Below are 14,018 nucleotides of genomic sequence, written 5' to 3'. Positions count from 1 at the left end.
GTCGAGGTCGTGACGTCCACAGGGCGCGAGCCAATTAGACCACACGGACTGCGCTTTCCCGAAAGGCCGCAGCCGGATCGGAAAGAAGGTGGCCGCAGTCGCTCGTGGTCTCGGACGGTTTCTGAGTGTTCGTGTCCCTCACCTGCCACCTTCCGTCCTTCGGCTCCCACGATGCCGATGTACCAGGTAAAGCCCTATCACGGGGGCAGCGCGTCTCTCTGTGTAGAGCTTCCCACCTGCATGTACCGGCTCCCCAACGTGCACGGCAGGACAGGCGGCCCCGCGCCGGACGCAGGCCACGTGCAGGTAGGAGCGCGCGGCCCGCCCCGCCCCCACCCGCTTGAACGTAAGTTTTTCCACCCTGTCCAGTGCGCAGGCGCCTAATCTCACCCGCCCGCCTCCCGCCCAGCGCGCAGGCGCCGCGGCCGGGCCCGTGGGGTTGGGAGGCCCGAACCCTGGCGTCCGACCTGGCTGCCGTACCTCGGACTCACGCTCTCGCCAGTTCCGTGTGCGCGCAGAGTCTATTAAAAGAGCTATTCCTCTTGTATCTACTTCCTTTCCCGCTTATGGCTACTAAAGCTTTTCTACCAAATTGTAGGGACAGAAAAGTGAGGGGCACGTAAATGCTAATTGTGAGGAACTCTAAAGCGAACCCCATTGTTGCCCCTGCTACCCAGGGTAACAGGACGTTGTCAGCGCCCCGAGTGCCCGGCTTCCCCGGTCAGTGTGTCCTGAGTCTGCGTCCTGCGCCCCGCTGTGTCGGGCTGCCTTCCGCTGACCTGGCTCCCGGGGCCTCTGCGGGCGGTTCTGCGTCGGCGCTGCGGCGAGCGGTGGTGTGGTGGGCGCTCCCGTGCACGGGCTGGCCTGGGGCGTGCCCGGAGGGCTGGGGGCTTGGGATTGCCGGCTCCCGGGGGTGGGCCGTCTTCACCTGGACCAGGTAAACCACTTCCCAGAGCGGCGTGTGTGCAGGTTTGTATGCTCCTCGGCCGGTGGGCACGGAATTCCTGGTGCTTGCACCCTCCCCAAAGCTGGTGGGTGGACTGTGGGAGCCTCATGTAGTTTTAGGTCAGGTTTTCCAGACTTATGAGTCAGTGGAGCGCCTTGTTTCTTTTGTAAAGTGTCTGCCCAAGTCTTTCTGGGTTGGTTGGTTGGTTGTTTTTTTAGAGATATTATTTAGTAGAGAGAGCACAAGCAGGGGGAGTGACAGGCAGAGGGAGAAAGAGAAGCAGGCACCCCGCTGAGCAGGGAACCCGACGTGGGGCTGGATCCCAGGACCCTGAGATCATGACCGGAGCTGAGCTGAAGGCAGACACGCTTAACCGACTGAGCCACCGGGGCGCCCCAAGCCCCAATTTTTATTGGCTGCAAATACACATCTTGGGTTTACAACCTTAGGTCCGTTCTGTTTGAAGAGGGAACAAGTAACTTTTGTAGTCCATTTTCCCTTGGGGTGTTATTCTTCGTTTTAAGTAGACTCCAGGCCCAATGCAGGGCTTCAACTCACAACTCTAGACCAACACCTGAGCTGAGATCAAGAGTTGGAGGCCTGGCTGAACCACCCAGGGGCCCCCTCCTTCACTTTGTCTAAAGTCTTCTGCGTAGATTGGAAGGCAAGTGGTTGGGTTAATTGGCAAACAATGATACAGTTGTCTCACTAGGGAACTAAGACAGAAATAGCATGATGATCCAGTGCTGCTCAACTGGACAGTCTCACCGAACTGAAAACAAAACCCAGACCCAGAGTTGGAAATGTCACATCTCATTTGAGACCTTTTTTTTTTTTTTTTTTGGTGTGCTGCTTAACTCTCTTGGCCTTTGATGATAACAATATAGGCAGATAATTAGAAAGCAAGCATATCAAAGGCAAATAGGAGCAACACAAAGAATAAACTGCTTCTAAAATACATATAAAATAAAATGGATAAACACAATATGCCAAGTCACGATCTAATCTGAGCAGGAAAACAAGGGAAAGCAGATCCTGAGCATTTCCTCATTTCTCACATCAAGACAGGTAAAATCAAGCTGTGCGGGGCTCCCAGTCACAGGCCACGGTAGGAATGCATTCGTTTCAGGCATTGTTTACTGGGTTGACTCAGGCGTGGAATCCAGTAGGCACTTCCTTACCCGGGTACGTCAGGGACCCTACTGCCATTTGTAGAATTGAGCAAGCTCTTGCACACACAAGGCACAAATCAGGCGGGCTAGAGGTGACTGGCATGCTCCTTGAGGACTGTCAACTGAGGAACAGAAGGATACCACACACTAGTACCCCTCCCTGCATGTCACATTTTGCATTCAGACTTACTCTGGTCGGCACATAATTGTTTCCTCGGCACACTGAAGTCTTCATGCTTCTTTGCTCCACCCACAGGTCAGTCATCTTCATGTCTTTGCTGTTTGAGCGGCAGGCATGGGGAGGTGAGAAAGTGCAGATTAAGCTCTAGGAGAAGAGGGAGGAATGTCGCAGATAGAGGGAACAGAATAAAAGCCCCGTGGCAGGTGGGGGCATGGTGTGTTTTAGGGACCCAAAGGACAGCACAGCCAGCGGGCAGCACTATGTGAGAGGAGATGACCAGAGAACAGGTCATACAGGCTGTTTCCCAAGCCAGGTTAAGGGCTTTGCCTTTTCGGCAAAGAGCCTGTTAGGTTAACATGGAGGTGGGGGATGGGATCCATATTTGTTTTAATCTCTCTGGCTGCCGTTTTAGAGGTGGATTGGAGGGGTGGCCAGTGGAAGCAGACCAGGTGAAAAGTGGTGTCTTGAACTTGGGCGGTGACAGTGTAGGCAAGCTTTGAAGCCAGTGGATTCCAGAAAATGGACAGCACTTGGTGATGCATTGAGTCTGTGAAAGGGCGGTGTTGTGCGACATCCGGCTTACCAGCATGTACCTACACCAGCATATTTACAGACAACTCGAGGTCCCTGCCATATGGACGGTTCTGTTTGGTTAGGACTTAACATATTCTTCTCTGGGCTCAAAATGGATTATCCGTTATGAGAGCTAATGAATCTGGAAATAGGTTGTACATTGTGACTTTATCAAGAGGGTTCTTGTTAGTGCTTTTTAAAGTAAGTGTGTAAAGATTTGAGATTTTTTTCCTAGCAAATATTATTGGTTACTTATTGTGTAGCAGTCAGTATACCAGGCAAGAAAGATGCAAAGATTCAGTGAACGAAGGACATAAGCATTCCATACTTAGGAAGTTCTACATTTCAGCAGTGAAAAAGTTCTGGATGATTCTAAGATACGAGAGGGCCAGTACTGCATTGAGAATGATGTGGGGAATTGATCTTCTGACCCCATGGACTTACCTTTCCAAGTCAAATGACACATTTTGTTCAGCCTCCTTAGTGGTCCCCATTTTCCCTTCTATTAGTATAAATTGCTGAGTTACATTCTCACTGCCCCCCCCATCTTTTTCTATTTGTTAAATAAGCAAAGTATTTTGAACTAATTTGGCATTAAGAACAAAGAACAATGATTTGGGTTCATTTTCCGTGCTCTGTTCTTAAATAGGAGTCCTACAACTTCAAAATGGCTTTCAGTCACTTTTTTTTTTGTTTTAAAGCATTTGTGGATCAGTTTGCAGCACCTCTTGGACTGTGGGAAAACCAAGATGATTCTGCTGCTTCGTTTTAATATCTTTTCAGAGGTGGGGGGTTTGATGAATTCATGGAATTCAATAGAAGTGATCAAATTTAAACGTTGCTGTTTTGTTAGAGGAAATGAACGTTTCAATGTTGGTTTGTTTAGGAAGAGTCTGACCCATCTCTTCAAGCTCTTGAGTCCCGCCAAGATGATATTTTAAAACGTCTGTATGAACTGAAGGCTGCAGTTGATGGCCTTTCCAAGATGATTCAGACACCAGATGCAGACGTGGATGTAACCAACATAATCCAAGCTGATGAGCCCACTGCTTTCTCGACCAGTGCATTGGACTTAAATTCAGTGCTCGGAACGGTGAGTTCATCTGGAGTGCGCTAAAGAACATCAGAGGCTAGGTGGTTGTCAGTGCCAGAAAATCGTGCTCCTGTGACTCAAGCTTTGGTTTTCTAGTTCTCAAAGGTGGTACAAAGAGCATGTTCTTTTTTCCTCCCCTAAGTGATTGTGCCTTTACACAGAATAAATTCATGAGCTATGAGTGAAGCCAAAGCAAGTTTTAAAGCCGCTTGACTTCTCAGACCTGGTGGAGAAGAGTTGGGAGGATCCCTAGGCAGGCATAGGAGTCGAGTTACAGCTCCCCACCGTTCGAGGCGGCGTGTCATGCAGGCCAGAGGTGGGCGTCACTCTAGCAGCCTCCGAGCCAGGACAAACAGACCAGTGTCAGCTCAGTGCTTCTCAGGCTCAGTGAGTCCATCCTGACTGAGAGCCGCCTGAATCTCAGAGCGTTGGCCGCCCAGCCACAGCCTCGTGGATCAAGCGTCTTTTGCTACGTTCGGTTTGCAGTCTTAGAATTAAGTTGCATCCGCCACCTTTAAAGATCAGTCTGCAGGCTTCAGCTAATTTAGGTGACAGTCTGATATGCAAAAAAGAATGTCTTGTTTCTACGTGGTGTTATTGAGAGTACAAAAGGGTTTGTCCCAAGAATTCTCTGGAGTTGGTGGTAGAAGTGCTCCTGCGTGAAGACCTAACATGTGGAGGCGGAGTTGCAGGGTCTCCCAGTGACCTCGGCACCTCTGCACTTGGGTTCTTTGATCACCTGGTACATTTGCCCGCACTGAGGACCCAGAGACCCGGCCGGGCCCCCAGGGAGCCAGTCTGGTGGACAAGTTGGTGATCACGCACAGCTGTGCCAGTGTCTCAGGTGCTGGGAGGGTGTCGCAGGGCACAGCATTGAGTGATGCTGTGTTCAGAGAATTGCAAAGCATTCATCATAGGGTGATGTGACGGGCTTTAGTCAGGACTGGTGAGACTCGTAGTCCGATCGTGGTGGGCTGTGTACAGAAAGCCAAGGAATTTGAGTTTGGCCTCCATGGTATTATAGGAGTTCGTTATTAAGAGCGAACATATGAAATAAAGTCTGCATCTAAAAGGGCAGTATGTTTTAGTCCTTTAGTTAACACCTAGTTTTTTTAGACTTTGCCCACTTGCCATCACCAATGACATTTTGACCCACAGTGTGCGTAACTCACACACAAATTGATGTAGAAACTATCCTGTCAGGTGGTCAGGTGTTGGAAAGATTTGATAAATGGAGTGACTGTGTGGTTTTCTTTTTTAATAACTTAGGAACGAATACTGTCATTCTTAATGTGTTGTTTTACTAATTTCACAGCAAAGTCAACATTTTATTTGGTGGGGGCCAGCAGTGCAGAGGTTAAGGGGTTGGAGTCAGCTCACATCCCTGCTGCACTTCTTCCTCAGCTCAGTGTGCTTGGGCAGGTTATTTGCCTCCCCAGGACGAGCTTCCTCAGCTGGGAGGTGGGGTGATAGTGGGCGTTGAGGATTCTGTTCAGCAACCCTGGTTAGGCCCTAAGAACAGCACCAGGTACAACTCCACGCACTCAAGTGGCTGTTCATGTCACTCGCTGTTTGGGTTTTCTCCCCGCAGGATTACGGGGCACTGAAAGACATCGTGATCAACGCGAACCCCACCTCCCCTCCCCTGGCCCTGCTCGTGCTGCACAGGCTGCTGTGTGATCACTACAGGGTCCTGTCCACCGTTCACACGCACTCCGCAGTCCAGAGTGTGCCGGAAAACCTCCTCAGGTGCTTTGGCGAGCAGTCTAAAAAACAGCCCCGTCACGAGTATCAGCTGGGTTTTACTCTGATTTGGAAGAATGGTAAGCAGAGGGCACTGGCTGCGCTCGTAGGCTCTGGAATGAGACGGGCCCCCTGACTTGAGTGAGAGGCAGCAAGGGGCCAGGACCGTGACGTTCTTCGGCTACTTGCCGTCGGGTCAAATTCCCTAAGAGTCTAGGAAGCGTGTGGGGTAATTCTGGAAAAGGAGCACAGATGAACCTTGTGAGGGTAGAGAGGGATTCCTGGTTTCCAGTCCTCATCCTGCAAATTCTGAAGCACAGAGGTTGGAAAAGATGGTCTGAGGTCCCTTCTTGCTTGAAAACGGTCCTAATCAAATACCAGAAATGGTTACTTTTTTTAACATAGAGTTTGCATTCTGTAAACATCTGGTGTAAACTTTCTTAATCATACATGTCTTGGAGACAGATAAAACGTGATGTTCGTGAAAATTCTTTCCCTTGCCACCAGTTCCCAGTGATCAGCGACTCCCCACTCCCCTTTGTCGCTGAAGCCCTTCTTCCCAGGGACGCTCGCGCTACCATACACCGTGTGCTTCTTGCCTTTCAGTGCCGAAGACTCAGATGAAGTTCAGCGTCCAAACAATGTGTCCCATCGAAGGAGAAGGGAACATTGCACGGTTCCTGTTCTCTCTGTTTGGCCAGAAGCAGGATGCTGTAACTCTAACCCTCATAGATAGCTGGGTGGATATAGCGATCTTTCAGCTACAAGAGGGAAGCAGTAAAGAGAAAGCCGCCGTGTTCCGCTCCATGAACTCCGCTCTCGGGAAGAGCCCCTGGCTTGTTGGGAATGAACTCACTGTGGCTGATGTGGTCCTGTGGTCGGTGCTGCAGCAGGCGGGAGGCTGTAGTGGGACCGTGCCGGCCAACGTGCAGAAGTGGATGAGGGCGTGTGAGAACCTGGCCCCCTTCCACACGGCCCTCAAGCTCCTCAAGTGAATTTCAGTAACTGCAAGAGGTTGACTTCGAGAACGGTGCTGTTTCATGCCTGTTGTGGGTGAAGGAACTTGTACTAAAATCAGTCTATTTCAGCCAGTTGCCTAGAATCAATAAAGGCATCATATAATTTGTGGGTTTCACTTTATTTAAAATTCAGCCACGTCGTGGGCAGTATACCAGGACACCTGCCAGCAATGTGGCAGACATTTTTTGAGATACAAAAATGAACGTATCCATCAGGGCCTTTAAGGAATGTAGGTTGGTGGGGAGTCAAGTGCTGAATAAAGGGGACACCGTGGGAACAGTACAGGAGCGAAAACAGGAACAGTCCCACCAGAGCTACTTTGAGATGATTTAGATGATTTGGGGGCAAGAGGCACAAAGCTTGGAAAGGGCATGATTCTGAAGTGATGCCAAGCCAAAGGTGATAACAGAAAGGTTGGATGATGTACGCTGCGCTGCTGAGAAGCTGAAGTTGTATCTCAGGGGCAACAAAGAGCCAGCTTTTGAGCCAGGGAGTGAACTCATCAGATGTCTTTCTGGTAACTAACACGCAGCTGTCACAACTGGAACAGTCCAGCAAACATGCAGGCCAGGGCTTGGGCAGTGACGGGGTAGGGGCGCATACCTGGATCTGTGCGGTAGAACATTCTAGGGGAGGGCTATGTGGTCAACAGGCAGAGTTTAAGGAGAAAGTGAGGATGGTGCCTAAGTCTCTCAGAGACTGGACAGTGATAGTAAAAATTACGAGTCTATGGGCACCTGGGTGGCTCAGTCGTTAAGCGTCTGCCTTCAGCTCAGGTCATGATCCCAGGGTCCTGGGATCGAGTCCCACATCGGGCTCCCTGCTTCTCCTTCTCCCACTCCCCCTGCTTGTGTTCCTGCTCTCGCTATATCTCTGTCAAATAAATAAATAAAATCTTTAAAAAAAAAAAATTTATGAGTCTATGGGATATGAGAAGGAAAAGAGCAAAATAGGTTTAGCTTTTTGGGGTTTTTTTTAAGATTTTTATTTATTTATTTAACAGAGCGAGCACAAGTAGGCAGAGCAGCAGACAGGGGTAGAGGGAACTTCTACAACTTTAATAGGTCTTGTCCAGGCTCACTAAATAGAACTATACCATCTATACCCTAACAAAGACAACATTTACATGCCAGTTGACTACTTCAAGAACTAGAAGTCCACATTCACATTTACAGAGCCTAATTAAGGCAGGACAGGAACACCCCCATCTTTCACGTCATCCTTGGCCCCTTTGTCCTGAGAAAGGAGACTCAGCTGCTTCTTTAGTTCTTCGATTTCTTTTTCTTGCTCCAGTATTTTCATCTGTAGGGTGAGATTAACCTGTCAAGAGAAAATTTTGAATTCCATTAAAATGGCCTCTTCCATTTTATTTTTTTTTTATTTTTATTTTTTTAAAGATTTTTATTTATTTATTTATTTGACAGAGAGAGATATAGCAAGAGAGGGAACACAAGGGGGAGTGGGAGAGGGAGATGCAGGCCTCCCGCCGAGCAGGGAGCCCGACGTGGGACTCGATCCCAGGACCCCGGGATCATGACCCGAGCCGAAGGCAGACGCTTAACGACTGAGCCACCCAGGTGCCCCGGCCTCTTCCATTTTAAATACACAGGCCAACTCCCTTTGCACAGTGCGCCTGAATCCCAGTGCCCACAGCTGGCGGAGCTGCGCCAGCATCGGGTTGCCCGGCTCCATAACTAACTGTCAGCACCTCAGCCCATGATGCCTGTCACCAGCAGGGGCCAGTCATCACCTGGCTCATGGCACACACCAGGCCACGTGTGTGTTGTGTTGCCTCCGTGTGTCCTAACTGACACGTGGAACTGGCCAGCAAAGATGGAAGTGCAGCAACCTAATGAAAAGTAAGGATGCTGGCAGCCGAATCAGATCGCACCACGTGGTGTCAGAGAAGAAACAGGCGGCCGTGGGGTGTTGGTCCCGCCGCCGCCAGGCACACGGGTGTGCAGCCCCAGGACCGGGCAAAGAGGACTTAGCAGAAATGAGGAAAAGGATGAAGATGTCCCAGAGAAAGTGACACCAGCAAAATTCACGTTGAAAGAACTCTCGAGGGGTGGGGGGATGGGTTAGCCCGGTGATGGGTATTAAGGAGGGCACGTACTGCATGGAGCACTGGGTGTTATACACAATCACGGAACACTACATCAAAAACTAACGATGGATATATGGTGACTAACCTAATAATAATAAAAAAAACCATGCTGTACACCCAAAACAAACTGAGGGTTCTAGAGGGGAGGGGGGTGCGGGGATGGGTTAACCCGGTGATGGGTACTAAGGAGGGCACGTACTGCATGGAGTACTGGGTGTTATGCACAAACAATGAATCATGGAACACTACATCAAAAACTAACAATGTGATGTGTGGTGACTAACATAATAAAATTTTAAAAAAAACAAAAACAAAAAACTCTCGGAGATCTCTCACAACTTCGAAAGTGCAAAGGATACTTGACCGCTGATCCAAACTTAGAAAGGAGTGTACAGTTCACCACAGCACAGAAAAGAAGCTCACTGTGTATCCTAAGTTCTATGGTGAGATGCAGGCAGGCACTGTTCAAACCACTCTTGAACACGTAAATAAATACAGTTTTATAACTTGCTTCATTTCCACATACCTCTGCAACTGACAGAGTTTTTAATGTTTTGAGAAACATTTGTAAAGGTCATGGGACAATCATAACTTCCCGTGGATTACTAAGATCCCCTTGCGTGGTCTGAGCTCAGCAGCCATTTTCACAGTCCTGTATGAACGGCCATGCAAACCAAAGACTGCCTGTCCACACAAGTTTTCTCTCTATAGGCATGTGAAGGCTATTATATAAAAAATTCTACAAGAGAAATACCATAAATGCCAAATAACTACGGTCTCTAATAGCTAACTTAACTGGGAGTTAGAAAATCCCTTCCGTAGAAAAGAGAAATTTAATCACCACATCTGCTGTTTCCAAAGGCTCAGAAAAGTACTACACCTGTTTACCATTCAAGCTAGTAAAATTCACTGTTTTACCTGAAATTCAGTAAGCCTTAAACAGAAAATAAATCAACGGAACAGTTACTACAAAGAGCGCGCAGACCGGTGGGCATCACGACGATGTCGGGTATCTGCTGCACACGGGCTGGCTGCAGCTCCTCCCCAACCCCACCCCCAGACTTCTCCCTTAACAGGTCTGAGCAGCCAAGAGGGCCTGGGAATTCCATCCGGTTCCTGAGGATTTTATGCTGCTGGCCTGGAGACTACACTCTAAGGACCAGCGCATCTAATGCAATGCCGCTCACACACTGTGGAGGCAAATCATTTGGGGATCTTGTTAAACGCAGATTCTGAGCTGGTATGTCTGGAGTGGAGCCCAAGACCCTATACTTCTCAAAAGCCCCCAGGTAATGCTGATGCTGCTGGTCTGGGGACTATGCTTGGGGTAGCAGAGCACTGGGGATCTGTGAATAGATCTTTGAATCAAGCTTTTGTTAAATCTCAGAAAGTTTCTGGAGGAACAGAATGGATGAATCGTGTTTCCAGTACTTGTAGACTGGACATGGTACTTGGCACGGTAACAACGGGTCTGGAAGGAGGGGAGGAAGGGGCTGCCCTGGGGTCCATCCCACATCACAGGACTGAAAACCAGAATCACACACTTGAATGCTGAAGGACCGCAGACGGGCAGAGGCAGTCTCTGCCACCGTCACTCCAGCTCCCCCCAAGATTTCCTGCTGTCTTTTACTCTCTGGTATGTGCCCCTTTTTACTAGTAGATATGCTGTAGTGATTTATAAAAGGTTATATTTCCTAGTCAGAAAAGAAAACTAAAGCCTTTGGACTTAGCAAGAGGAAGCTAGAAAGTAGAGCCTATATGTAATTACAACTTTTAGACACTGGCCGTGGTCACCTTGCTTACTTGGACTAACTAAGGCTGTGCTTCTGGGAACTCTGAGAATGAGTTTAATCTGGTTTCCATAAACCTTATTCTAAGCTCAACTGGGGCTCCTGGCTGGCTCAGTCCGTGGAGCGTGTGACTCTTGATCTTGGGATTCGTGAGTTTGGGTGGAGAGATTACTTTACCAAAAAAAAAAAAAAAGAACGAAAGAAAAAAAATATATGTACATACATTTCCAGAATTTTGGAAGAGTTCACTCTGCAGCAGCTGAAGAGCAGACGGTCTCTGAGATGCGTTCCTTCTAGTTAAGTGCTGGATATACTTGGCTTGCACGGGACACCTCTTACTGAGGGATTCAGGTATCTGACCACTTCTTAAACCTGTTAAAACGTGTACTCGCTCCATTTCTGTTCCAAACGGCTGAAAGAGCTCTAGCAGGATCACACCCAAGCTATACATATCTGACTGGAAAAGCAGGAGAGAGGTAATTTAGTAGTGAAACACAAAAGGAGACTAACATCACCATCCTCTCAAACACAAGATTTCTAAGACAGGCCAATTTACAGACCCTACGATGCAGGGCACACAGTGGGCAAGCTGACCCCTCGCAGAGGCAAGTTTCTGCCACCTAGAATCATGGCCCTGAGGGAGAGCTGTCTGGTACCGTCGCAATCCCCATCTCTTCCAAACCAAGAAGGGCATCCACGGCCACAAAGGCCGGCCGGGTGAGGGGCAGGGAGAACGCCCCCGGCCCCATCCACAGTCACTACCATACCAGTGACCCCAGCACTCCCTGAAAATCCGGGCGTGGAGCAGCCTGAGCGAGAGATGGGAGCTCCCACGTGCTGGGGCCAGCTACTGGGGTCGGCGTCCCTGCGGCCTGCTCCCCTCTGCCTCCACACACGGCGAAGCATTCTGGTAAAGTTTAAGAAACTTCATAAAATCTGTTACTTTTCCTGAAATCGTTTTTCAAGGAAGGCCTTTAACCAGGTAGGATTTGAGGAAGAGCCATGGTCTCTTTCTGCCAGTTCACGCCCAGTCACTGAAAAGCTGAATGATTCATCAAAAGGAAGAAAATTTACTAGGCTGTTATTTTGAGAAAAGGATTTCCTTTAACATTCCTTCAAGGAACAAAACGGATTAGACCTTTTCACAGCCCGAACTGTGACGTTTTAAAAGGAAAGCTCATTTCAAAAATAATTTAGGACACCCATGGATTTAGAAGTGGTAAAGTAGGGGCGCCTGGGTGGCTCAGTTGGTTAAGCGTCTGCCTTCGGCTCAGGTCATGATCCCAGGGTCATGGGATCGAGCCCCGCACTGGGCTCCCTGCTCAGCAGGAAGCCTGCTTCTCCCTCTCCCACTCCCCCTGCTTGTGTTCCCTCTCTCGCTGTGTCTCTGTCAAATAAATAAATAAAATCAGGCTCCCTGCTCGGCGGAGAGTCTGCTTCTCCCTCTGACCCTCACCCTCTCATGCTCTCTAATAAATAAAATCTTTAAAAAAAAAAAAAAAAAAAGAAGTGGTAAAGTAGTCTGAAAATCAGTGTAGTCAGATTTAGGTGAAAAGTGAGGTTTCCTGTTAATGGCAGTTTCATTTAACAGACAACCTACCCTACTCTGTTACCTCCAAAAACACCAACACGAGAACTTCCACTGCACTTACTGTGCTTTTTGTTACTTAGGACAGCAGACCAAGTCCAGCAAAAGGGGGAAAAGCAGCAAATACTACCTTGGCGTCATACTCAGATCCTTCCAACTGCTCAGGAGAAGCGTACAGGCAAGTACCCACTCTGGACGTGTGTGTGAGTGTCCCTGTAATTTGAAAAGCCAAATATTAAAACACCGCAGAGTTCCCACTGTCTACACTAAAGAACATGGACTCTGAGCAGGGTACTGTAGGGAACGATGGTTGCTTTTTGTCTTTATCTTACTTTTGCTATTACATTAAGTCTTTATGAGTCTCTTTAAATACTGACAAGTTCAATCATGTTTCTTTTTGTCTTAATGCCAAAAAAGAAAAGAACCAGAATATACTTACTCTTCCCATCTCTATCGATCCAGTCTGTGTTCTTCTGTATGATGTCTGTGCAGGCCAGACCAAAGTCTCCTATTTTTACTTGCTGATCAGAGCCATGAAGAAAAATATTCCTGGGCTGTAAACAAACAAGAACAACTCCTTGGTGTTCTTAAAACAGTAAAAATGGGGGCGCCTGGGTGGCTCAGCCGTTAAGCCTCTGCCTTCGGCTCAGGTCATGATCCCAGGATTCTGGGACTGAGTCCCACATCGGGCTCCCTGATCGGCAGGAAGGCTGCTTCTCCCTCTCCCACTCCCCCTGCTTGTGTTCCTGCTCTCGCTATATCTCTGTCAAATAAATAAATAAAATCTTAAAAAAATAAAACAGTAAAAATGTGTAGATGTTAAGAGATTTCAACTCAGGGGGCGCCTGGGTGGCTCAGTCGTTAAGTGTCTGCCTTCAGTTCAGGTCATGATCCCAGGGTCCCAGGATCGAGCCCTACATCGGGCTCCCTGCTCCGCGGGAAGCCTGCTTCTCCCTCTCCCACTCCCCCTGCTTGTGTTCCCTCTCTCGCTGTGTCTCTGTCAAATAAATAAATAAAATCTTTGGGAAAAAAAAAAAAGAGTTTTCAGCTCAGGAGCAAGTAGCTGCTCGAAAATTAAAAATCCGAGCAGAGGTTCTAAAACGTGGCTGCACATCAGAACCAGCAGGGGAGCTCCAAGCCCTTCCACAGACCAAGAAAATCAGAATTCTTGGGGGTGGACACAGGCAGCAGTACTCTGTAACAAAGTCCCCACATTACTCCAAGTTTGAGAACCACGATCTCTGGCAGAGCACACCTTGTATACAAGTGCTCCTCGGCCCTGACTGGACGTCAGAATCCCCCGAGAAGCTTTTAAAAACTGTCCTCTCCAGCAAGTGAAAGACTGATTTTTTTTTTTTAAATGAGAAAACTTTGATATTTTTTAAAAGCTCCTAGATGATTCTTTTATGTTCGCCAGGGTTAGGGGCAATTAGGTCACCCTATGAAAGGCATGCATTTAGCACCATTTAAGCAACCAGGGCAGACCCCAAACTTTTCCCAATGGAACTAATCCTGTGCCACCGAAAACCTGCACCCGTACTGTGGGGAGGAGGATTTCCACTCAAAACAAAAATATATTTAGGTTAAAAGTTGGGTTTTCTTACTTTAAATGTAATAATTTTAATTTTTTATTTTCATGTATAGATTCCTCTGAAGAGAACACAGAAATAATCTTATGTGTAAGATGATAATTTGGGTACATTTTTGTGATTGAGTCAAGTCTCAAAAAGTGTGCTTCAAGGGGCGCCTGGGTGGCTCAGTCAGTTAAGCGTCTACCTTCGGCTCAGGTCATGATCTCAGGGTCC

General features: G+C 48.2%; 2 protein-coding genes across 7 annotated transcripts in view; one reads left to right on the top strand and one right to left on the bottom strand.

The window, feature by feature from the left end:
* The first annotated feature begins 54 nt into the window (after positions 1-54).
* Positions 55-6,832, top strand: AIMP2 (aminoacyl tRNA synthetase complex interacting multifunctional protein 2). Of its 3 annotated transcripts, none has more exons than XM_006747106.3 (4): positions 55-186; positions 3,759-3,965; positions 5,557-5,788; positions 6,315-6,832. In XM_006747106.3, the coding sequence occupies exons 1-4, from the start codon at positions 172-174 to the stop codon at positions 6,701-6,703; spliced, it is 843 nt and encodes a 280-aa protein (XP_006747169.1). In that variant the 5' UTR covers positions 55-171; the 3' UTR covers positions 6,704-6,832. The 3 variants fall into 3 exon arrangements, with proteins under 3 accessions (XP_006747169.1, XP_006747168.2, XP_030873806.1); XM_006747105.3 differs by having other exon boundaries at positions 87-306; XM_031017946.2 differs by lacking the exon at positions 55-186 and adding an exon at positions 823-969.
* The window catches only part of EIF2AK1 (eukaryotic translation initiation factor 2 alpha kinase 1), a 31,922-nt gene continuing 24,731 nt past the window's right edge, over positions 6,828-14,018 (bottom strand). For 3 of the 4 annotated variants that reach the window (XM_081819295.1, XM_006747107.3, XM_081819298.1), the window contains exons 12-15: positions 12,653-12,767; positions 12,344-12,426; positions 10,849-11,082; positions 6,828-8,048 (exon numbers count right to left, since the gene is read on the bottom strand). In XM_081819295.1, coding sequence (XP_081675421.1) covers positions 7,911-8,048; positions 10,849-11,082; positions 12,344-12,426; positions 12,653-12,767 — 570 coding nt within the window. In that variant the 3' untranslated portion in view covers positions 6,828-7,910. The remainder of the gene's footprint in view (positions 8,049-10,848; positions 11,083-12,343; positions 12,427-12,652; positions 12,768-14,018) is intronic. The other variant, XM_081819297.1, reaches the window with a different exon arrangement.

Source organism: Leptonychotes weddellii, chromosome 5 (genome assembly GCF_054177405.1).
Source record: "Leptonychotes weddellii isolate Sample4059 chromosome 5, ASM5417740v2, whole genome shotgun sequence".
In the NCBI taxonomy this organism is placed as follows: Eukaryota; Metazoa; Chordata; class Mammalia; order Carnivora; family Phocidae; genus Leptonychotes; species Leptonychotes weddellii.
Note: the sequence above shows the minus strand (reverse complement) of the source record. Positions and strands in the feature narration are given on the sequence as shown.